The following is a 26,359-nucleotide window of genomic DNA, read 5'->3' on the forward strand; positions in this document are numbered from 1 at the left end:
CTGATATCAAAACCAGACAAAGACACTGCAAAAAAAGATTACAGGCTGGGCTTCCATGGTGGCTCAGTAGTTGAGAGTCCGCCTGCCGAAGCAGGGGACACGGGTTCGTGCTCTGGTCTGGGAAGATCCCACATGCCGTGGAGCGGCTAGGCCCGTGAGCCATGGCCACTGAGCCTGCATGTCCAGAGGCTGTGCTCCGCAACGGGAGAGGCCGCAACAGTGAGAGGCCTGCGTACCGCAAAAAAAAAAAAAAAAAGATTACAGGCCAATATCTTTGATGAATATAGATACAAAAATCCTCAACAAAATATTAGCAAACTGAATCCAACAATATACAAAAAGGATCATACACCATGATCAAGTGAGATTTATTTGAGGGATGCAAGGATGGTTCAATATTTGCAAATCAATCAATGCGATACACCACAGTAACAAAAGGAAGGAGAAGAATCACACAATCATTTCAATAGATACAGAAAAAGCATTTGACAAAATTCAAAATCCAGTCATGATAAAAACTATCATCAACATTGGTATAGAGAGAACATATCTCAGCGTAATAAAGGCCATTTATGACAAACTCACAGCTAACATCATACTAAAAGGTGAAAAGCTTTCAGTCTTTACTCTAAAATAAGAAAAAGACAAGGATGTCCACTCTCACCACTTCTATTTAATGTAGTATTGGAAGTTCTAGTCACAGCAATCAGACAAGAAAAAAAATGTATCCAAATTAGACGGGAAGAAGTAAAACTATCACTCTTTGTGTATGACATGATACTATATATAGAAAACCCAAAGTTGTGACATGATACTATATATAGAAAACCCAAAGTCTAATACCCAAAAAGGTATTAGAACTAAAAATGAATTCAGCAAAGTTGCAGGATACAAGATTAATATACAGAAATATTTTACTTTTCTATATACTAACAATGAACTATCAGAAAGAGGAAGCAAAACAGAAAAAAATCCCATTTAAAATCCCATCAAAAAGAGTAAAATACTAAGAATAAACTTAACGAAGGAGGTGAGAGACCTATACTCTAAAAACTATAAAACACTGATGAAGGAATTTAGAAATGATACCAAGAAATGGAAAAATATCTTGTGTTTTGGATTGGAAGAATTAATATTGTTAAAATGTCCATACCACCAAAAGCAATCTACAGATTTAATTCAATCCCTAACAAAATACCCATGACATTTCAACAGAACTAGAGTAATCCTAAAATCCATATGAAACCACAAAAGACTCCAAATTGCTAAAGTAATTTGAGAAAAAAGAACAAAGCTGGATGTATCATGCTCCCTGACTTCAGACTATACTACAAAGCTACAGTAATGAAAACAGCATGGTACTGGCACAAAAACAGATATAGAGATCAATGGAACAGAATAGAGAACTCAGAAACTCATACTCCTATGATCAATTAATCTATGACAAAGGAGGCAAGAATATACAATGGAGAAAATACAGTCTCTTCAATAAATGGTACTGGGAAAACGGGACAGATACATGTAAAAGAATGAAATTAGAACATTCACTCACAACATATACAAAATAAACTCAAAATGGACTAAAGACCTAAGTATAAGACCTGAAACCATAAAATGCCTAGAAGAAAACATAGGCAGAACACTCTGACATAAATCATAGCCATATTCTTCTGGATCTGTCTCCTAAGGCAAAGGAAACAAAAGCAAAAATAAACAAATGAGACCTAATTAAACTCAAAAGCTTTTGCACAGCAAATCATTGACAAAATGAAAAGACAACCTACTGAAAGGGAGAAAATATTTGCAAGTGATGTAACTGACAAGTGGTTAATATCAAAATATATAAACAGCTCATACAACTCAATATCTAAAAAACCAAACAACCCAATTAAAAAATGGACAAAAGAGCTGAAGAAACATTTTTCCAAATAAGACATACAGATGGCCAACAGGCACATGAAAAGATGCTCAACATCACTAATCATCAGAGAAATGTAAACCACAATCAGATGTCACCTCACACCTGTCAGAATGGCTACCACCGAAAAGTCTACAAATAACAAACATTGGGAAGGATGTAGAGAAATGGGAACCCTTGTACACTGCTGGTAGAAATTAAAATTGATGCAGCCACTATGGAAAACAGGAGGCCCCTCAAAAAACTAAAAATAGAACTACCATATGATGCAGCAATTCCACTCCTGGGTATATATCCCCCCCACAAAAAAAAAACGACCCCAAAACACTAACTTGAAAAGATACATGCACCCCAATGTTCATAGCAGCATTACTTACAGTAGCCAAGAAATGGGAGCAACCCAAGAATCCATCAACAGGTGAATGGATTAAGAAGATGTGGTGTATATATACAATGGAATTTACTCAGCCATAAAAAAGGAATAAATTTCTGCCATTTGCAACAACGTAGATGGACCTAGAGCATATTATCCTCAGTGAAATAAGCCAGACAGAGAAAGACATAGTGTATGTTATCACTTACATGTGGAATCTAAAAAATAAAACAAAGGAGCGTATATAACAAAACAGAAACAACCTCACAGATATAGAAAACAAACTAGTGGATACCAATGAGGAGAGGGAAGGGGTGGGAGGGTGAGACAGGGGTACGGGATTAAGAGATACAAACTACTATGTATAAAATAGATAAGCAATGATGATATATTATACAGCACATGAACATACAGCCATTATTTTGTAATAACTTTAAATGGAGTATAATCTATTAAAAAATCACTATGCTGTATACCTGAAACTAATATAATCTTAGTTTTTAAATGTAGGGCAATAGTGATGCATAGTGTTCTCTTATAGTCCCTAAATCGTTTAGTCTATAGTATGTCCCTCTTCCAATTCTAATACTCTTTATTTGCAACTTCTGTCTTTGGTCTTGATGTTTCCCACAAGAAGTTTCAGTACATTATTAATCTTTATCCAAAAAATTTATGATCGTAATGACCAATTCTTTTGCCTTTTTAAGGTTTCTTATTGGTTTCTGATTTAAAATTTATTATTTACTTAACTTGTGAAGATTAAATAAGTTAAAAACATAAAGCACTTTGAACAGTTCTTGGCACATAGCACTCGATTTTTTTCTTAGTGCTTTCAGTGTCAACCTTTTACTGTGTCATTATTTTTCACTTATTTTTATGCAAACATTCTACTAATGTATATAATTTATACACAGAAAGGTACACAAAGGAACATCCCAAATAACCAGCACTCAGATCAAGGAACAGAATTTACCAGAACCCTAGATTGCCCATCATACTCCCTCCCAGTCTCTATTTGCCTCAAGGATAGCCACCAGCCTGATTCCTAACATATGAATTTAGTTCTGATAGGTTTTGAGCTTTATATAAATGAAATCAAAATGTAGGTATTCTTTAGTGTCTTACTTCTTTTGCTCAGCAATATCTATGTGAGATTCACCCATGTGGTTATGTGTAGCTGTACTTTCATTCTCGTTACTATATAGTATTTCACTGTGTGAACATACTACAGGCTATTCATCCATTCCATGGTTGATGGACATCTGGGTTGTTTTCAGTTCAGTGTTACTATGAATAGTGCTGCTATGAACATTCTTGCACTTGTCTCTTGGTGAAAGTCATATATGCATTTCTCACAGTAGAGCTAAGTACTCACTTTTCTTGGGTATATAGTGAGGGATGACGTTCCTGGGTTGTAGGTATTGTGTCAGCTTTAGAAGATACTATCAGTTTCCAAAGAATGGTTGCAATATATACATGCAGTATATGAAATTCTCTTTGGTTCAAATCCTTATCATCACTTAGTAATATCAATCTTTTTAACATTAGCTATTCTGGTATATCTGTAGTATCAAACTGAGATTTTAATTTGCATTTCCCTGATGACTAATTAGGTTGAACACTGTTTCATATGTTGATTGGCCATTTGAAAACCCGTTTTATCAAGTGACGGCTCACATCATTTGCTAACTTTTCTATTGGGTCGTCTTTTTCTTGTTGATTTGTAAGATTTCTTTATGTGTTCTAGATATGAGTCTTCTGTCATATGTAGGTATTGCAAATATCTTCTCCCAATATGTGGCTTGCCTTTTCACTATCTTAATGTATTTTGGTGAACAGAGGTTCTTAATTTTAATGTGATCTAATTTCTTAATTTTCCCTTTATGGTTAGCAATTTTGTTCTATTTAATAAAATGTGTGCCTACCCAAGATCATGAAAATATTCTCTTATGTTTCCTTCTAAATTTTTGTTTCACCTTTCACATTTAGACATCTGGGATTGGTTCAGTTTATGGTGTGAACTAGGAATCGAGTCACTGTTTTCAAGATGACTATCTAATTGATTCAGCACTATTTATTGAAAAGATCATTTTTTTTCTAGTGTACTGTAGTATCATCTTTGTCTTAAGTCAGATGATATCTACTTGTGGGTTAATTTCTGGACTCCCTATTCTGTAACAATGATCTACTTGTGTACCTTTGAGAATATACCACACTGTGTAATTACTGCAGCTTTAAAGTAAGTCTTTGTATCTCGTAGTGTATACTGTTCTGTTTCTTCACATTTGCCTTGGCTACTTTTGACCCTTTCACATTTCCGTATTAATTTTAGAATCAGGTTATCAATTTACACACACACACACACACACACACACACACACACACGCACACATGTTGGTTTTTTTGTTTGTTTGTTTTTCCCAGTACTGCCTGGAGGTAGAAATCAGAATCAAAGTTCACTTTTGCACATGGATATCTAATTGTTTCATCAACATTTATTGAAAAGACCTCCTTTTTCCCACTGAATATAGTGGCATCTTTCTCATAAATCAAATGACTATAAATGTGGAGTGAGAAATCTGCCAGTTCAAAGGAGCCCAGAACCATAATTATTTCCTTGAAATGCTACAGCCAAGTTATTTCCACATTTTCTTAATGCATAATCAGATCTATAGCAGGTGTAGCCATGGCTTACCACATGCAAAGTCTTTTATGTGAAATACATTAATCATCTTGTTCAAATCACCTAAATCCTAACTTTTGATAGCTTAATCTGAAAGAGGAGCATTAAAAAATCTTCCACTGTGAATAGGAATTTGTCCATTTCTCCTTGTGATTCAATCAGTTTTGCTTTATATTTTGAGTCTATGCAGAGTAAATTCAAATTCATAACAGATATAACTTCTGGTGGGTTTTTCCTTTTATAACTATTTCATGTTCTTCATTATCCCTTTTACTGTTTTCTGATTAACTTTGGTCTAATATTAACATTGTTACACCAGCTTTCTTTGGGTCAGCTTTCAGTATATTTTCCACTCCTTTATTTTCAAAGTTATAACGCTATTTTATAAATAGCAAGCTGTTTTTGCTGGGTTTTAATGAATTCAAATCCCAGAATTTTTTAATAGGCAAGTTTAAGTCACTTTTATTATATATTTTGATTATTAAAATATTTGAACATTTTCCCTACACTTTACTATGCATTTTCTATTTATCGTGTTTTTTCTTTGCGTTTTCCCCCATTTCTACTGTTATTTCCTCCTTTTCCCCTTTACCAATTGTGAAATGATATATTTCTTCTCCTTTTTCCAGAGGTTACACATAAATTTTTTAACCTAGAAATTTCCACTCATAGTTTTCTAATAAAGTCTAAAGCTAATTAATATTGCTCTCTCTCCAAAAGAAAATAGAATTTTTGCATGCTTTATTCTTATTTCTTCTTAACTCCAGTACTCAGTGTGGTTCTTAAACCAGCAGTAGCAGCAGCATCTGAGAGCTTGGTAGAAATGCAAATTCTCCACCCTTTCTCAGACCTAGTAAGTCAGAATCTCTGGGATGGGGCCAGGAATCAGTGTTTTAACAAGCTCACCAGATGATTCTTATTCATGCAAAAGTCTGAAAAGGACTGATCTAGAGCAGAGGTCATCAAACTTTCTCTGTGAAAGGCCAGTGAGTAAATATATGAGGATTTGTGGGCCGCACAGTCTCTTTCAGTTACTCAATTCTGCATGGCAGAGCAAAAGCAGGCAAGGACACTACGTAACAAATAAGTTTGGCTGTATTCCAATAAAACCTTTTTAGGGTCACTGGAATTTTAATTTCATATTATTTTCACAAGTCACAAAATAGTACAAATAATTTTCACATGTCGCATAATAGGTTTTTTTCATCCATTTTTAAATGTAAAAATCCTTAACTTGCAGGCCATATAAAAAAAGGCAATAGGCCAAACTGGCCTATGGACCATAGTTTGCTAATCCTGATCTAGAGTTTTAGTACTTGCTTCATTCTTTTTTTTTTTTTTAAGTATCATTTTTAAAAACTCAACACTTTAAATTTTTAATTACATATTTTTCTCTTTTTTTGCTCATCATATTCTTAAACACTGCTTCTTCCTTTTGGGCTTATTTTTCCTCTTGTTGCAGTATGTCCTTTTGTTCTTCCTTTTCAGATTAATAGCTAACATGTATAGAAAGCTTATTTACATACTAAGCACTGGTCTAAGCACATTACATAAATGAATTTAAATTAATCTTTACAATATCCTATGAGATAGGCCTATGAAATGTCCTATCCTGTGAAAGTGTCCTTATTTCACCTTCACTGAATAACAGGTTGGCTGGTATAAGAATTCTAGATTTGAAATTATTTTCCCACAGCACTTTAAAGATAATACTACAAAATGCCCACCTGGAGTACTCCTGCTCTTAGAGGGCTTCGAATTCCATGCATAAATTGCCCCAAGCCCACTTCCAAAACCTACATGGGCCTCTTCCCAGGATTCAGACTCCTGAGGGCAGACTATATGCTGCTGTTTGTTCACCCTTAAGCCCAAGGCATAGCCAAGTGGCAGCTGTTTGCAAGGATGTGTAAACAGAAAATGGAGAAGCAAGGTGGGGCAATCATATACATGCATGACAGGCCCCTTGGGATGTTGAACAGAGCCAGAGAAAGGGGCAGGCCACTAGGCAGCCTCTCCCATTGCTGCCACATTCCAGCATGTAATCCCAAAGAGCCTAAGAATTTTAAATGTACATTTGTCCTTTCAACTTTTTAGAAAGATTTATTTGTGAAAAATATAGAACATATTTTATCTAACAGACAGTGGCTTGATTTATAATTTTTAAACATCTATGCATATATCAATAGTATATGGGTCTCTATTTGAACCTCTGCCCAGGGCCTCACCAATGAGGAGGTAGGCCTAACTCACAGAGGGTTTTATTGATACTTCAACCCCACAGCTGCCAGTGGCAGGGCTCCAGATTAGGCCTTTTACCAAGTGAAGCATTCTGAGCCCCTGCCCAGATTTCTTGTTTTAGATGTCCTGGTTCTGGTCCTCCTGCAGCTCAACGCTAAGCCCTTGTCACACCAAGAGGTAAAGCCCAAGGCCCCAGATAGGAGCACTTGGCTTAGACTGGAAGGCACTGGGCTTCAATCCTATCTGTGGGCAGAAGAAAAGTTTCTGTCTCCTTTAGTTTAAGCAGGTAACTCAGATCTGCTCCCCACCATTCAGAGTCCCTGCTTACCATCACAGGTTCCCAGCTATTTCTTTCTTTTAGGAAGAAGTCTCCACTTCTAGACTATGGAAATTTTCTTCCTTGCTTTTAAGTGTGGTTACTAATCTTTATAATATGTCTTTTATGTGCTCAGGGCAGAGGGAAAGATTTCAGCATACTTTTAACCTGTCATCTAGGCCTGAAATTAGAGCCTCTGGTTTAAAGTGTGGGTGTCAAGAATGCTTAATCTGGATTCATAAAGTGGGCCAGGAAACAAGAATCAAAACTAGAACTCAGATATGAACATCTTCTTTGCCTGTGATGCAGAATTGATCACAGCAATCAATTACATTGGGGAAACAAAAGTAATCTCATTTTAATAAAAATCATTACAGTGTACCAACTATCTCCATGACCTTAGAGGAGTCAGCCTCTCTTGTTCTCAGTTTCCCAGCTACAATCAAGTGAGTTCAATAAGCTAATGCCTAATAGTTTCTAAAGGTTCCTTCTCTTATTAATTTTTATAGTTTCACATAATAAGGGCCTCGACTGGAGTGAATTTCTATACTCTGAGAGTGAATTTCTTAGCCTGGAAGATATTAGCATTTCAGAGATAATATCAAAAGAAATCATCCAAATCATCAAATAAAGTATATAAGAGAGTCTTGATAAATTGCAAGATATTTTAGCAAAGAAAGACAATATTATTACATATGTTGGAATAGGCATTCAGTATTATACACTCAAGAAAGGTTTATGTGTAAAGAAGGAGTATGAATGCCTCAGTGAAAAAGAACTGATTCACTGGGAGAAACAGTGAGAAGAGGGAGGGGAGTCGTCAGTAAAGTAACCACAAAATTAAGCCGAAATATAACTTCAGCTTCAGGGGAAAAGAACAATAAGCCTCCTTACAGTGAAAAGGGCGTAAATACCTTTGAACAAATTTATCAGAAAATGTATGAGTCTATGAAGTAGCTCTACTGAGCAAGACGCTTTAAATAGCAATACTTTAAACCACAGTTGCCTCTATGTGTGTCATTTCCAAGAACTCAATAGCACGTGTGGTTATCAGGACTGTCATCTGCAAATATTCAAAAGAATTACCAACTCACCCCAAGTGAGAGTAGCCAGGGTCAGCAGTTCAGGGATGGAATTCTGACATACTATGTATTCTGGAGAATACGGGTCTGTTTGAACTTCGGCATCACGATAATCAGTCTGAGTGCCCACAGTATACTTTGAAGGAATGGGGAGGCACTTAGTGGAAGGAGGAGGAAAAGTATATGGCTCTGCCCTAAAAGAGGAAATCATTTTAGAAATTAAAACCTGATACAATCACTTTATACCTATCAATAGGTTTTGAAACATATGTGATAAAGAGTTAAACAGTCTTTCTATATAAAATGCCCTTGTGAATCAATAAGACAGTTAAATAGCCACAGAGAAATGGGTAAAGGACAGTCCAGAAAACAAAAAGTAAAACTTCTAACAATCATATGAAAAGATAATGAACATAACTAGTAATCTCAGAAAAGTAAATTAAAACAGCAAGATGCTATTTTATTATATAACATAAGCAATGATTTAAAAGTGTGAAAGTACCTAGCATCGATGAAGTTGTGAAGAAACAGACATTCTCATAAACTGTTGATGGAAATACAAATAGGTGCAACCTAACTAACAGGTAACTTATCAATATATATCAAACCCTTAAAATACCCTTTTGCCCCAGCAATTGTACTCCTAGGAATTTATTGTAGGAAATAATTCAATGAGTGTGCAAAGATATATGCAGACGTGTTTATAAAGTCTCATAAGAGTAAAAACCTTTTTTTAATGGCCAATTTTATTTTTAAAACATGGTTATACCTGGAGTCATTAGGCATCAACCTTGGACCCATTATTTTCACCCTTGTTTTTTTCATTCTGTCTATTTTTAAATACAAAAAAACTTTTTTAATTCACTTAAACATATGCTCACCCTTACACATAATTTCTTAAACAATAAGTATGACAGCACATATGGTTTAATGTTTTAGTGCAGTGTTTTCTTGTGCTTTTGAGTTTGCATCCCTCAATCCCTTTTTCTTCCTTATCCACTTGTAGCAGTACCTTCTCTATATACCCAATATCTAGGGTATGTATCTCAGTTGTATCCTTGAATTATATCTTCCATATTTTTTGGCACACTTATTTTCTACACTGACACAAGTATACACAAATATAGTGTTATTTTATCATTTGACTAACATGAAATCATACTATAAATACGTTTTTGCGTCTTGCTTTTTTGACTAAACAACACTCCATGGAAACCCTTCCCAATCTACTCATGTGACACTTTAAAAAAAAAAATTACAAACTTAATCACCATCAGTAGAAAAATTGTTTTTTAAACAATGGCACATCCATAATGGAATTTATCCAGCTATTAAAAGTTACAATGTAATCTACATTTATGAATGAACAAAAATGTCTATGATCCAAAGTAAAGTAGAAAAAAGAACACTATAAAGCAGTATGTACATTAGGAATACATTTTTATGTTTTTAAAGACTGTGTTATTAGGCACATAAAAATGCCTAGATGGATACACAATAATAAAAGCAATTATTTCTGGATAGTAGGGTTATAGAGAGAATTTTTTTCATGTTTATAGTCTTCCGAATTTTCTAACTTTTTTTTTAACCTGTATATAGACTACTTATAAAATAAGAAAAAAATATATAACCATTTCCATTTAAAATATATCATTTTGAAGAATTGGTTAAATTACACAAACAATAAATAATGGAAAAAAAAGAGAGAGATTTCCATTATGAAAAAGTCAAAGGCAAGGGGAGGTGCTTATACATGAGCACAGCATGTAAAGCTTAACTCAAAGAAAAATGCATTTCAAGCCAATTAGAAAGAAGTGTCTATTTGGCATTTCGACCTGTGATGGAACAGTACTTTAAATTGTTTTTAATGCTGAATTCTAACAGGCATTGAAATCATTTTTCAGCATTTGCTATTAATTTCTAACACATGTAGACAATATAAGTACGTACTTATAGTTTCTTAAGTTTTCAGCAGAAAGTATGCTACTATAAAAATTCTACTTGAGGAAATAACTTCAAATTAGCTTTATCATCACAGATCATGTGAATATTATAACACCGTAAGCTTGAATCAAGAGAATAAATTATTGTTTTCTAAATTAAATAATTTCACATTTGACCCATCTGATCAAATGTTCTAGGATTATGGTAAAGCCTGAGGAATCCCTCTGACTAAGCTTTCTGCTGACTTGGGACCCTTCTAGGTGGGTCTGAGGATAGGATGCAAAGGAGGAATGCTACTTTGACAAAAGTCCTATGCAACTTAATAGTACAGTTTCTTTCCCAACCAACTTGTTATTTTTCTCCAACCTATTCTTTTTCTCTCCATTTCAGTTGGTTTTAGAGGAGAGCAAAATGTGAATAAGAAAGAGTAAACATCTCTTTCCCACCTCTGCCCAACCTCGATCGGGACCCAATGCCAGAAAGACTCCATATCTGCTTCCTACTTGGCTTGAGCCCTGCCTTGTCCTGGATCCCATCCTCAGCCTTACTTAGTCTGGCTTTGGTATCTTTACAGCAGCCACTGCTGCTCTATTCCCTCCATCCAGGCCCCTCCTCCTCTACTACAGGCCACTACCAGGAACATGTACTGTCTGCCAAACCTACAGTCTTCTAGATTTTCCCTTCCAGCCCCAACTGAACTGCACACAAAGAGGAGCTTCACAAAGCTAGTAAATCTTGTTTTGTTATTATGAACTCTATTGAATGTCTGCATTTTTTAAAGGCAATTTTTTAGAGCAATCTTAGGTTCATAGCAAAATTGAGAAGGAGGTACAGAAACTTCCCATATACCCCCTGCCCCACACATGCACAGCCCAACACATTATCAACATGACTCACCAGAGTGGTAGCTTTGTTACAATTGATGAACCTCCATTGACACGCCACAGTCTCCCAAAGTCCACAGTTTACATTGAGGTTCACTCTTGGTGTTGTACATTATATGGGTATGGACAAATCCTTATATGTCTATGTATACATGTATAATAACGTGTATCCATCATTATAGTAACATACAGAGTATTTCCCCTACCCTTACAATCCTCTGTGCTCCTATTCATCCTTTCCCCATTCCCCCCAACCCCCTGGCAACCAATGATCTTTTTATAATCTCCATAGTTTTGCCTTTTCCAGAATGTCATATAGCTGGAATCATACAGTATGTAACCTTTTCAGATTGGCTTCCTTCTCTTAACTATATGCATTTAAGATTCTTCCATGTCTTTTCATGACTTGATAAGCTCATTTCTTTTTAGTGCTGAATAATATTATATTGTCTCAATGTACCATAGTTTATTTATCCATTCACCTACTGAAGGACATCTTGGTTACTTCCAAGTTTTGGCAATTATGAATAAAACTGCTATAAACATCTGTGAGCAGGTTCTTCTGTAGAGATAAGTTTTCAACCTCTTTGGGTAAATACCAAGGAGCAGGATTGCCAAATCATATGGTAAGAGTATGTTTAGTCTTGTAAGAAACTGCCAGACTGTCTTCGGAAGTGGCTATAGCATTCTGAATTCCCACCAAAAATGAAAGGTCCTGCTGCTCCACATTTGGTGGTGTTAGTGTTCCAGATTTTGTCCATTCTAACAGGTGTATAGCGGAATTTCATTTTAATTTGCATTTCCCTGATGACATCACGTGGAGCATCTTTTCATATCCTTATTTGTCATCTGTATATCTTCTTTGGTGAGGTATTTGTTAAGGTCTTTGACCTTTTTTAAAATCAGGTTTTTTGTTTTCTTACTGTTGAGTTTCAGACTTCTTTGATTATTTTGGATAACAGTCCTTTATCAGATATGTCTTTTGCAAATATTTTCTCCTAGTCTGTGACTTGTCTTCTCATTCTACTGACATTGTCTTTTGTAGAGCAGAAGTTTTAAATTTCAATGAAGTCCAGATTTTCCATTATTTCTTTAATGGATCATGACTTTGGTGTTGTATCTAAAAAGTCATCACCATACCCAAGGTCATCTAGGTTTTTTTCCTATGTAATCTTTTAAGAGTTTTATGTTTTTGTATTCTACATTTAAGTCTGTGATCATTTTGAGTTAATTTTGTGAAGGGTGTGAGGCTTATGCCTAAATTCATTTTTTTGCATGTAGATGTCCAGTTGTTCCAGCATCATTTGTTTAAAAAGACTCCATTGCATTGTCTGTTCTTTTTGTCAAAGATTAGCTGATTATATTTATGTGGGTCTATTTCTGGGCTCTCTATTCTATTTCATTCATCTATTTGTCTATTCTTTCCATAATACCACACTTTCATGATTATAAAAGTTTTACAGTAGGTCTTGAAGTCAGGCTGTGTCAGTCCTCCAACTTTGTTCTTCTCCTTCAATATTGTGCTGCTTATTCTGAGTTTTTTGCCTCTTCATATAAGCTTTAGAATCACTTTGTCAATATCCACAAAATAACTTGCAGGGATTTTGATTGAGATTACATGGACTCTGTAAATCAAATTGGGAAGAACTGACATATTGACACTATTGAGTCTTCCTATCCATGAACATGGAATATTTCTTCATTTATTTAGTTGTTCTTTGATTTCTTTCATCAAAGTTTTGCAGTATTCCTCAAATAGATCTTGTGTATATTTTATTAAATTTATATTTAAGTATTTCATTTGTTGATGCTAATGTAAATGGCACTGTGTTTTATATTTCAAATTCCCCTTGTTCTATATAGGTATATAGGAAAGCAGCTGACTTTTGTATACTAACCTTATATCCTACAACCTTGCTATAATCACTTATTAGTTCCAGGAGAGGTTTTCTTTTTTTTTCAGTAATTTCTTTTAGATTTTCTACATAGATGAATATGTCTCCTGCTAAAAGACAGTTTTATTTCTTCCTTTCCAAACTGTATACTTTTTTTTTTTTTTTTTTTTTTGCGGTATGCAGGCCTCTCACTGTTGTGGCCACTCCCATTGCGGAGCACAGGCTCCAGACGCGCAGGCTCATTAGCCATGGCTCATGGTCCCAGCCGCTCCGCGGCATGTGGGATCTTCCCGGACCAGGGCACGAACCTGCGTCCCCTGCAACTGCAGGCAGACTCTCAACCACTGCGCCACCAGGGAAGCCAAACTGTATACCTTTTATTTCTTCTTCTTGTCTTATTGAATTAGCTAGGACTTCCAGTATGATATTGAAAGGGAGTGATGAGAGGCGACATCCTTGCCTTCTTCCTGATCTTAGTGGAAAAGCTTTGAGTTTCTCACCATTAAGTGTGATGTAAGTTTTTGGTACACATTCTTTATAAAGTTGAGGACATTCCTTTCTAATCCAAGTTAACTGAGAGTTTTAATCATGAATGAGTATTGGATATTGTCAAATACTTTTTCTGATCTCTAGTAATATGATCATGTGATTTTTCTTTTTCAGCCTGTTGATGTGATGCATATTAACTGATTTTCAAATGCAGAATCAGCCTTGCATACCTGGGATAAATCCCACTTCGTTGCGGTGTATAACTCTTTTCATACATTGTTGGATTTGATTTGCTAATATTTTGTTGAGGATTTTCATGCCTACATTCATGAGAGATGTTGGTTTGTAGCTTTCTTTTAATGTCTTTGCCTGGTTTTGGTATTAGAGTAATGCTGGTCTCAAAGAATGAGTTAGCTTCTATTATCTGAAAGAGACTGCAGAGAATGGTATAACTTCTTCCTTAAATGTTTGGTAGAATTCACCAGCAGACCCATCTGGGCCTGGTGCTTTATGTTTTAGAAAGTTATTAATTACTGATTCAAAAATTTGTTAATAATAATATAGGCCTTTTCAGATTTTCTGTTTCTTCTTGTGTGAGTTCTGGCAAATTGCCTTTCAAGTAACTAGTCCTTTTCATCTAGAATATCCAATTTGTAGGCATAGAATTATTCACAATATTCCTTAATTATCTTTTTAATGCCATGGGATCTGCAGTGATTCTTTTTCATTTCTGAAAAGGGGATCCTTTTTCATATCTGATATTAATAATTTGTGTCCTCTCTTTTTTTCTTAGTTAGCCTCACTTGAGGCTTATCCATTTTAGTGATCTTTTCAAGGAACTTTGTGGTTTCACTTATTTTCTCTATCAATTTCCTTGATCAATTCTGTTGATTTATGGGACTTCCCTGGTGGCACAGTGGTTGAGAATCCACCTCCCAATGCAGGGGATGTAGGTCCGATCCCTGGTCAGGGAACTAGATTCCACATGCATGCCGCAACTAAGAGTTCGCATGCCATAACTAAGGACCCTGCAAGAAGCAACTAAGGAGCACACATGCCGCAACTAAAGGAGCACATGAGCCGCAACTAAGGAGCCCACAAGCTGCAACTAAGACCCGGCACAACCAAAATAAATAAATAAAAATTTTTAAGAAAGTACATGGCGCATACTCTCCATACACTTGAAAAAAAAATTCCATTGATTTATGCTCTAATTCTTATTACTGCTTTTCTTCTGCTTGCTTTGGATATAATTTGCTCTTCTTTTTCTAGTTTCTCAAGGTGGAAGCTTAGATGATTGATTTAGATCTTTCTTCTTTTGTAATACATGCATTCAATGCTATAAAAATTTCCCACTAAGCACTGCTTCCATTGCATTGCACAAATTTTTATAATTTATATTGTCATTTTCATTTAGTTTAAAATATTTTAAAATTTCCCATGATATATCTTTTTTGATCCATATGTTATTTAGAAATATATTGTTTAATATCCATATATTTGGGGATTTTCAGTTCTCTCTCTGTTCTTAATTTCCAGTTTAATACCACTATGGTCTGAGAGCAGACATTGTATTATTTCTATGCTTTTACATTTATTAAAGTGTGTTTTATGGCCCAGAATGTGGCTATCTTGGTGAATGTTTCATGTGAACTTGAGAAGAATGTGTATTCTGCTGTTGTTGAATAAGTAGTCTATAGATACCAATTATATACAACTGATTAATGGTATTGTTAAGTTCAACTAGGGCCTTACTGATTTTCTGTCTGCTAAATGTATCCATTTCCAACAGGAGGTGATAGTGGATTCATCTACTTCTCCTTGTAATTCTATTACTTTTTGCCACATGTAGTTTCACACTGTCATCAGGCACATATACATTAAGGATTATTATGTCTTCTTGGAGAACTGACCTTTGTATCATTATGTAATGCCTCTCTTTATCCCTGATAATTTTCCTTGCTTTGAAGTCTGCTCTGTCTGAAATTATTACAGCTACTGTTGCTTTCTTTCAGTGTTAGCATGCTATAGTTTCCTCTATCCATTTACTTTTGTTCTTTTTTTTTAATTGAAGCGTAGTTGATGTGTAATAGTATATGTTACAGGTGTACTATACAGTATTTCACAAATTTTAAAGGTTATACTCCATTTATAGTTATTATAAAATATTGGCTATATTCCGTGTTGTACAATATATACTTGTAGCTTATTTTATACATAATGATTTATACCTCTTAATCCCTTATTCCTATATTGCCCCTCCCCCTTTCCTTCTCCCCACTGGTAACCACTAGCTTGGTCTCTATATCTGTGAGTCTGTTTCTTTTTTCTTATATTGACTAGTTTGTTGTATTTTTTAGATTCCACACATAAGTGATATAATACAGTATTTCTCTTTCTCTGTCTGACTAACTTCACTTAGGATAATACCCTCCAAGTCCATGCATGTTGTTGCAAGTGGTAATTTTCATTCTTTTTTATGGCTGAGTAGTATTCCATTGTATGTGTGTATGTGTGTGTGTGTATATATATATATATATATACATACCACATTTTCTTTTTCCATTCATCTGTTGATGGATGCTTGAATTGCTTCCATATTTTGGCAATTGTAAGCAATGCTGCTATGAACATTGGGGTGCATGTATCTTTTCAAAATAGTGATTTTGTTTTTTTCGGATATATATCCAGGAATGGAATTGCTGGGTCATAAGGTGGTTCTATTTTTAGTTTTCTGAGAAACCTCCCTACTGTTTTCCACAGTGGCTGCACCAATTTACATTCCCACTAACAGCATAGGAGGGTTCCCTTTTCTCCACCTTGCTAACGTTTGTTATTTGTGTTCTTTTTGATGATAGCCATTCTGACAGGTATGAGATAATATCTCATCGTGGTTTTGATGTGCATTTTCCTGATGATTAGCAATGCTGAACATCTTTTCACGTTCACGTTGACCATCTGCATGTCCTCTTTGGAGAAATAGACATTCAGGTCTTTTGCACATTTTTAATTGGGTTGCTTGGGTTTTTTTGATGTTGAGTTGTATGGGCTGTTTATGTATTTTGGATATTAACCCCTTATCGGTCATATCATTTGCAAATATTTTCTCCCATTCAGTAGGCTATCTTTTCATTTTGTTGATGGTTTTCCTTGCTGTGCAAAAGCTTTTAAGTTTAATTAGGTCCCATTTGTTTATTTTTGCTTTTATTTCCTTTGTTTTAGGAGAATGCTCCAAAAAAATATTGCTACAATTTATGTCAGAGAGTGTTCTTCCTATGTTTTCTTCTAGGAGTTTTATGGCTTCAGGTCTTATATTTAGGTCTATGAGTTTATTTTCGTATATGGTGTTGGAGAATGTTCTGATTTCATTCTTTTACATGTAGCTGTCCAGCATTCCCAGCACCACTTATTGAAGAGGCTGTCTTTTCTACATTGTATATTCTTGCCTCCTTTGTCATAGATTAACTGACCATAAACACATGAGTTTTTTTCTGGGCTCTCTATTCTGTTCTAATCTATCCATTTACTTTTAATCTATATGTGTCTTTATACTTAAAGTAGGTTTTTTATTGACAACATATAATTGGTTCTTGTTTTTTGATCCACTTTAACAATATCTGTCTTTTAATTGGTTCATTTAGACCCCTGATGGCCAAAGTGATTATTGATAGTTGGATTAATATCTACCATATCTATTTGTTGCACTTGTTCTTTGTTCCTATTTTATCTTCCACCCTTTTTCTGTCTTTTTGTAGTTTTAACCACGTTTTATATGATTCCATTTTCACTTCTTTATTAGCATATCAGTTATACTTCCCTTTATTTTTTACTTTTTTAGTGATTGTCCCAGAGTTTACAATATACATTTACAACTAATCCAAGTCCACTTTTAAATAACACTATATCACTTCTCAAGCAGTGTAAGTACCTTATAATAACAAAATAATCCTCATTCCTCCCTTTCATCTTTTATTATTGCTGTCATTCATTTCACTTATATATAAGCATATACATGATATATTCATGAGCATACATAATCAAATACATTGTTGCTCTTATTATTATTAATTTTTTTTCTGAATAGGCTCCTTTAATAATTAGTCAAAGAGGAAAAACAAACTGCCCACCATTTGTCTTCCATTTTTTTAAATTGGAGTATAATTGCTTTACAATGTTGTGTTAGTTTCTGCTGTACAACAAAGTGAATCAGCTATGTGTATACATATATCCTCTCCCTCTTGGACCTCCCTCCCACCTCCCCCCATGCCGCCCATCTAGGTCATCACAGAGCACTGAGCTGAGCTCCCTGTACTATACTGCAGGTTCCCACTATCTATCTGTTTTACATATGGCAGTGTATTTATGTCAAACCTAATCTCCCAATTCATCCTACCCTCCCCTTCCCCCCTGTGTCCACACATCCATTTTCTACATCTGTGTCTCTATTTCTGCCCTGGTGGTCTTATTATTTTGAATAAACTGTTAAAAAATAAAAGTTTTTATTTCACCTTCATTTATTCTGTCTTTGATGCCCTTGTTTTCTTTATGTAGATCCAAGTTTCTGACCTATATTATTTCCCTTCTCTCTAAAGAACTTCTAACATTTCTTGCAACAAATGGCAAGATTCCCTCAATTTTTGTTTGTCTGAGAAGGTCTTTATTTTGCTTTCATTTCTGAAGGATAATTTTGCAGGATACAGAATTCTAGGTTGATTTTTTTTCTCTCAACACTTTAAATTTTCACTTCTCTCTCTTCTTGCTTGCATGGTTTCTGAGAAGTCAGATGTAATTCTTATTTTTGCTCCTCTATAGGTGAGGTAATTTTGTACTCTGGCTTCTGTCAGAATTTATTCCTTATCTCTGATTTTCTTTAGTTTGAATATAATATGCCTTGGTGTAGCTTTTTTGACATTTATCCTGCTTGATGTTCTGAGCTTCCTGACTCTGTAGTTTGATATCTGACATTAATTTGGAGAAATTTTCAGTCATTATTGTTTCAAATATTTCTTCTGTTCCTTTCTTTCTTCTCCTTTTGGTACTCCCATTATACGTATGCTATACCTTTGTATTTGTCCACAGGTTTTGGATATTCTGTTTTTTTCAGTCTTTGTTCTCTCTGCTTTTCAATTTTAGAAGTTTGTATGGATATCCTCTAGATCACAAATTCTTTCCTCAGCTATGTCCAGTCTATTAACAAGCCTATCAAAGGAATTCTTCATTTCTGTTTCAGTGTTTTTGATCTCTAGAATTTTATTTTTTTTACTTCTTTCTTAGAATTTCCATCTCTTTGCCTATTTGATCTTGCTTGAAGTCTACTTCACTCATCAGAGCCCTTAGCATGTTCATCACAGTTGTTTTAAATTCCTTTTCTGATAATTCCAACATCCCTGCCATGTCTGGTTCTGATGCTTATGCTGTCTCTTCAAATTGTGGTTTTGCCTTTCAGTGTGCCTTGTAATTTTTTTTCTTACAGCTACACATGATGTACTGAGTAAGAAAAACTGTAAATAGGTCTTTAGTAATTTGGTGGTAAGGTGTGGGGGGAGGGGAAAGCATGCTATTTTCATATATTAGGTCTTTCTTTCAGTGAGCCTATGCATCTGGACTATGAGCTTCATAAGTGTTTTTCAGTTTTTCTTCCCCCTTAGGTGGGGCAGGATGGCAAAAGGGGACTGAAGTTGGGTATTTCCTTCCCCTCTCAAGTTAGGCTCTGATAATACCCCAGCAGGTTAGGCTCTGGTTCACTAGTTTCTCCTGACAGCTGGCCTTGTTAAGAACAGAGTGCTCTAGCATATTTCAAAGTGCTTCCTTTTTCCCTCCTCCTGCCAGAAGCATGGGGGGATTTTTCTCCAATATTTACTGTGAGAACCTGGTTGAGTTCCTGGAGGTAAATCACAAAATTGTGGGAGCCCCCATGACTGGGTCCTCCTGGAGTTTTTCATTCTCAGAGTTTTCCACACTGAATCTCCAGCAACTTGTCAATTATAGTTCAGGTTTTCCTACCTAGGAATGGTTCTCAGGGCAGTTTCTACTCATGAATCTCTGTTCTGGGTAGCTATTACTCCCTGTATTTGCCTGTTTTTAAAATCTTCAGTTAATAGCAACTTCCAAGCACCTTATATGTGGAACTGGAAACCACTATTGAACATTTTAAAAATATTACTTTTTATCCTCTTCACCAAGATGCTTACATAGAGTCCAAAGTAAAGGCTCCAACAGCTAGCCATGGAAAGGGTGTGGCTGGAGAAGGCCAGCTGTCCCCAGACAAGTCCATACTTGCTAACATAAGTCAGAATTATCCTCACCACTCAGAAACTCAACGCTGTCAGAATTCCAGAGTTGACTTCACACATGGTTACTGATTCATTCTTTAAAACTTCTGAGAGAGAAAGAAACTTTCTAGAATGTCAACTGTCACGCTTTAACTCTCAAAGGAAATCTTTACCCCTTACGTCACAATTAGTTAGGAAGGAGTGGAGGGGCCCAGTGTTCATCACTGTAGACCTGAGAACTCCCCACAATCAACTGAACAATTTTTAGACCTAATGTGATTATGACCTCCAAAGCAGGAGATCCAGTGACCCTGCCTTTAAAGAATTACCAAAGGTATCTATATGGAGATACCTGTCTTATAGCTTCTCCTTTGCTCATACAAAGCATTTCATAGAAAACAAGTCTGCAGTTGTCCCCAGGTAAAGTGACAATACACAAAGCTGCTCTGTCTAGAAGGACAGCAGAGGATCTTTCCTCCATCCATGTAAGAGCCAAAGGTATCCATATACAGTCTTAAAAAATTAGAGGGGAACTGGGATCATAATTGGCACTTATGTCATAGAGTGTTCTGCCTATGTTCTCCTCTAAGAGTTTGATGGTTTCTTAGAAGAAAACATAGGCAGAACACTCTATGACATAAATCACAGCAAGATCCTTTTTGACCCACCTCCTAGAGAAATGGAAATAAAAACAAAAATAAACAAATGGGACCTAATGAAACTTCAAAGCTTTTGCACAGCAAAGGAAACCATAAACAAGACCAAAAGACAACCCTCAGAATGGGAGAAAATATTTGCAAATGAAGCAACTGACAAAGGATTAACTTCCAAAATTTACAAGCAGCTCATGTAGCTCAATAACAAAAAAACAAACAACCCAATCCAAAAATGGTCAGAAGACCTAAATAGACATTTCTCCAAAGAAGCTATACAGACTGCCAACAAACACATGAAAGAATGCTCAACATCATTCATCATTAGAGAAATGCAAATCAAAACTACAATGAGATATCATCTCACACCAGTCAGAATGGCCATCATCAAAAAATCAGCCGCATAGCACAGGGAGATCAGCTGGGTGCTTTGTGACCACCTAGAGGGGTGGGATAGGGAGGGTGGGAGGGAGGGAGACGCAAGAGGGAAGAGATATGGGAACATATGTATATGTATAACTGATTCACTTTGTTATAAAGCAGAAACTAACACACCATTGTAAAGCAATTATACCCCAATAAAGATGTTAAAAAAATAATAATAATAATTGGCACTTATATTGAGGATTACAGACCTTTGATAACATATATCCTATTCATAAGATGCTATATCATTAAGAGTAACCATATCCTTTAAATGCATGTTTGAAAGTCAAGCCCTATCTAACTTTCTATTCAGAAATCTGAGACCTTAAAAAAGGTTTCTTTTCCATTTCATTTCAAGAATACCTTGGATTTTTTTCTCCTATAGAAATTTTAAGTTATATTGACATGGGAAAGTGTATAGCAAAAATTAGATGAGCATATGTATGTATCTATTCAAAACAAAAGTTATAAGCAGGGCTTCCCTGGTGGCGCAGTGGTTGAGAGTCTGCCTGCCGATGCAGGGGACACAGGTTCGTGCCCCGGTCCGGGAAGATCCCACATGCCGCAGAGCGGCTGGGCCCGTGAGCCATGGCCACTGGGCCTGCGCGTCCGGAGCCTGTGCTCCGCAATGGGAGAGGCCACAACGGCGAGAGGCCCGCGGTATAAAAGTTATAAGCAAAAAACAACTACCCTCAGGCTTCCCTGGTGGCGCAGTGGTTGAGAGTCCGCCTGCCGATGCAGGGAACACGGGTTCGTGCCCCGGTCCGGGAAGATCCCACATGCCGCGGAGCGGCTGGGCCCGTGAGCCATGGCCACTGGGCCTGCGCGTCCGGAGCCTGTGCTCCGCAATGGGAGAGGCCACAACAGCGAGAGGCCTGCGTACCGGAAAAAAAAAAAAAAAAAAAAAAAAAACCTACCCTCAATATGTCTGATGCTCTTGGTTATTTTCTATTCTATTTTGTTTTTTAAAATGCTGCTTATGACCCACTACAAGACCTTCTAATGGTTAGTGATCCGAAGTTTAAAAAATTGATTTAGTCAACTATCCTCTGGAAACAAATATGGAAGCAAATAATAAATAAAATAAACTGGAAAAAAAGTTTTAAAATAATGGTTACTTACCTGGTTGATGCAAAAACAACATTGAATGGCAACTGTTGATAAAATGGAAGGAAAGGCCTGGGGGAGAAAGGAAAACACAAATGTGTGGTACTTTTGCATTGTGTGCTCTCTGAGCTTTCTTCCATTGTTAATATTTGTCCCTTGAAATCAGTGAGTTTGAATACTTCATATATCAGTAATTCTCAAACTTTGGCATACACAAAAATCACTGGGGAGTGGGAAGATTCTTGTTTAAAATTCAAATTCCCAGGTCTAGCCCAGGAGATTCAGTAGATACAAGGTAGAGCCAGTGAATCTGCATTTTTAATGAACATCCCAGTGTGTTCTGTGAAGATGGGAAACAAGCCATACTCTGAGAAACTGCCCTATACTTGGGCTTCAGCTGGTCATTAGTCCCCAGCAACTTCTCAAGTTCCCTGAGATATTCTGAAATTCCCAATGATTTACTTTAAAAAGTTTCCCCCAAAAAGTCTAGGAATTGAGTATAGTATGTTAAGAATTTAACATTTCTCTGAAAAAATCAGCATAATGTGGACTGCAAGTTTACTTTTCTCAAATGAGCTTATGTAGATATAACATCAAGACTATTTTGCTAACTCAGATAGGACCTACAGGGAAATCCTCATCTTATTTTAATCTGATCTGAGTGTATGATTATCACATGAGTATTACTCACAAATGAAACAAAGTGAATCTTTTGACCATGTTGGTTTTGGCAACATTCACACAAAGAGAGCAAATTTCACCTATCTGCCCTCTTTTAACACTTTCCCCTGCAGGCTGTCATGGTGTCTTTGCTCTATCTCACTTCATCTGATAACTTCATTTTGTTCTCAAATATACATTCTCACTTGCAATTAGGACCTCTAATGCCAGGCAGACTTAGTTGGAACCCCAACTCTACCACTTGCTAATTTATGTGACCTTGAGCAATTTACTTCTCCTCTCTTGGTCTCAGCTTCCTTACTGGTAAAATGGGGATAATATATCTTATCCTATATTTCTGTTCTGAAAATTGATATCATATGTAAAGCACTTATAAAGTGATGCCTGGCACACTGCATGCACTTAAAAATAAGAGCTGCTATCATTATTACACAGTGGTCTCTAACAATACTAGGGCTCATATTCACAGTAACTATTTTCTACCTTTCAAAATATTTATAGCGATTCTTTCCAGTAACATCAGGATCTTCATAAACTTCTTTAGGCATCGGAAAAGAAGTGTCAGTTCTAAAACAAAGCAGGAAAACATTATTCAAGTCTAACATATAATTTCCAATTCATATTTATATGTCTATAAAGTAGAGGATACACAGGGTAGCTCAGACTGAGAGCAAAGTCTTCTATAACATGCATCTTACTGTTCTACATCTCAGACTAGAATAGTTACTTTCCCTGAGCCAGGAAACCAGGAGCCAACAAGTGGAACTGAAAGCTAATAAATGAGTAGACTTATGAAATCTCACATATGAAACTACTCACTTTTAGTTAATAGCACATGAGAATTACAAAATTTTAAAAAATGAAGTTTTATGTCTAGGCTGTAAGGGAGCATTTTAAAAGAAATTTACTAGGTATGAATTTGTAAATATTCCTTAAAAGAATAAGCAATTCAAGAGATCTGTCTCTGAAGGTGCCTTGGCTGCAAGTGTCCAAAAAGCGTATTTGGATACTAGCAGAAAAGTACACTTGCAATTTCTAAGATGAATCAAAGAAACAACAAACGCGTTCTCTTCTATTTTTGGTGGTAAGTTATCACTTAATATACATATGCACTCCAACCTTTGGAGAACATCTACTAACCAATAAACCTATAACCATTGCTCCTGAATCAGGCTTGTTTTGGTCAAAGGGCTTAAGAATGTGAATTTGAGCTCAACTGGTCTAGGTATAACATCACAACTGTACATTTTTTTTTAAGATTTTTTTTTTTGATGTGGACCATTTTTAAAGTCTTTATTGAATTTGTTACAATATTGCTTCTGTTTTATGTTTTGGTTTTTTAGCCACGAAGCATGTGGGATCTTAGTTCCCTGACCAGGGATTGAACCTGCACCCCCTGCATTGGAAGGCGAAGTCTTAACCACTGGACCACCAGGGAAGTCCCTGTATATTTTAAAATAATACAGAATGAATAAATAAAATTTTTAAGAAGAAAAATGCATTCATTAAAAACATGAGTAGCAGCTGAAGCTACCTGACACTTACACAGCAAGTTTCCGGAGGGCTTCTTTGTGTCTCTCCTCATGTCCCTTCCAGTCCCGACTGATGAAAGATGGAACAGGATCTGCCTTGCTCCAATATACAGAATATCTTGGATAATGAAACAGGCTACTGAACATGGTTCTATACCTGGGAACCCTTCTCTAATGTTAGGACAGGAAGGCAGGGGGAAAAAGGACAAAATTATATCATCAGATTTTCTGAAGTATTTTACTACTGCAAACTTTTTAAAGGCACAAAACAGTGTATATGACATTTGCTATTGGTATATGCATACACTATCTCTAGAAGGGTACTCAAGAAACTGATGCTAATGGATGATTATGTGAAGAGGGCGAAGGGTAGCATTTATTTTATACCATATAAGCTTTTGTATTATTTGAACTCTTTCAACACAGGCATATATTACTTTTCTCATTGAAATAACTTAGGTTATAGTGGGTCCTTTATTCACTATTAGTTAGTTAATCCTCACACTGGGCCACAAGTATTAAGATACTTTGTCCCCTGGTAATCGTGGCAAAGTAATTTCTGCAGAATACAAAATCCAGTGGAGATTTGGTGATTAGTCAATCTGATCAGCGCAGTTAGCCAAACTAGATGGTTCAGGTCCATTAGGCTACCTTAGTGGATGAGTAAGACCTACCAGTCTGCTTCGAATCAGGGTGGCCTGAATATTTGCCTGGTTGTGTTCTTTCTCACTTGACACGATAAACAATGGATCTGTGAAATAAACAATAAGGTAGTGTAAGGAATAGAACATATCTACTCCTAGGCAGAGAATAATAGTAAAGAAATATAATTTCTTAATTGGAAAACAAATTAGAAAACTTAGATATTGCCTAGCTCTGCAGCAGCTCATAGCCTTATTACTCTACCACCAGTGAGGGTCTATGAGATGCATTTATTTTCTGTGTATTCCAAAGTCAGTTAATAGAATCAGAATGCAAAAAGAAGGCTGAACATGTTTTCAAGCACCATAGCCTAAATAGGCTCTCTTCTCTCCTATGAACAAACCACCTGCTGGGTCTGGATAGTCCTGGAAATACTGCAAGAAGAAAGACCATGTATATACACACAACACCCATTTCCGAGGGAAAGAAACAATAACTTTGGGCACTATCTCCTATATTCAGTTCACAGGAGAGATACAAACTCTTAACAGTGTATCACCCATAACTGGTAAACAGGCTAAGAAAATGTCATTCTCTAATCAAAGATAAAGAAGATCAGCTATTTTTAGAATTCACCTCTTAAGATGGGACTAAGTTATTCCTCCCAGTTCAAAAAAGATTGCCCTGCTGCTATAAGTATGGGTTTGTTAGATATATCTCTAAAGTGACAAAGAATATTCATGACTGATTATACTACCCCTTAAAATCAAACAATTTGACATTAAGTTCACAAGCAATCTTCAGATACAGACTTGATTTATCAAGTAGACATCTCTTGAGAAACAAATACCCTGACCAACTAGTCTAGACATCTTGGTAACATATATTTCTCCACAGAAATTATTAAATTGGTATAGTGATTTAGAAATAAATCTCTTTTGAATTTAGATGATGTAAGTCAATTTCCAGAACCTAATGACTCCTCAGTTACCCAGTTGCAGACGAACAGCACAACTGCAACCACTGACCCAGTGATTTCTTTTAAATCATTTAAAATAAGAGTATGTAGAAATTTCACTTTGTCCTATACTATTTCCAGTATATCAGAGATGTTGAAGCTATAGTCGTTCTTCTGTTTAAACAGGTGCATTCATTCTGTCTTCAAATTCAGTAGCCTATAATTTGAGGCCATAAAATGCGGTCTCTTCATTCCTAATCAGCCCA

At 35.9% G+C, this 26,359-nt stretch overlaps 1 protein-coding gene across 6 annotated transcripts in view; it reads right to left on the reverse strand.

Moving 5' to 3' along the window:
• Positions 1-26,359, reverse strand: part of CFAP91 (cilia and flagella associated protein 91) — a 146,907-nt gene that overhangs the window by 108,281 nt on the left and 12,267 nt on the right. For all 6 annotated transcript variants that reach the window (XM_060150538.1, XM_060150536.1, XM_060150534.1 and 3 more), the window contains 5 exons: positions 25,168-25,244; positions 24,507-24,664; positions 23,445-23,528; positions 22,296-22,352; positions 8,623-8,804 (listed from right to left, as the gene is read on the reverse strand). In XM_060150538.1, coding sequence (XP_060006521.1) covers positions 8,623-8,804; positions 22,296-22,352; positions 23,445-23,528; positions 24,507-24,664; positions 25,168-25,244 — 558 coding nt within the window. The remainder of the gene's footprint in view (positions 1-8,622; positions 8,805-22,295; positions 22,353-23,444; positions 23,529-24,506; positions 24,665-25,167; positions 25,245-26,359) is intronic.

The sequence above is a fragment of the Lagenorhynchus albirostris genome, chromosome 5, assembly GCF_949774975.1.
Source record: "Lagenorhynchus albirostris chromosome 5, mLagAlb1.1, whole genome shotgun sequence".
Classification (NCBI taxonomy): Eukaryota; Metazoa; Chordata; class Mammalia; order Artiodactyla; family Delphinidae; genus Lagenorhynchus; species Lagenorhynchus albirostris.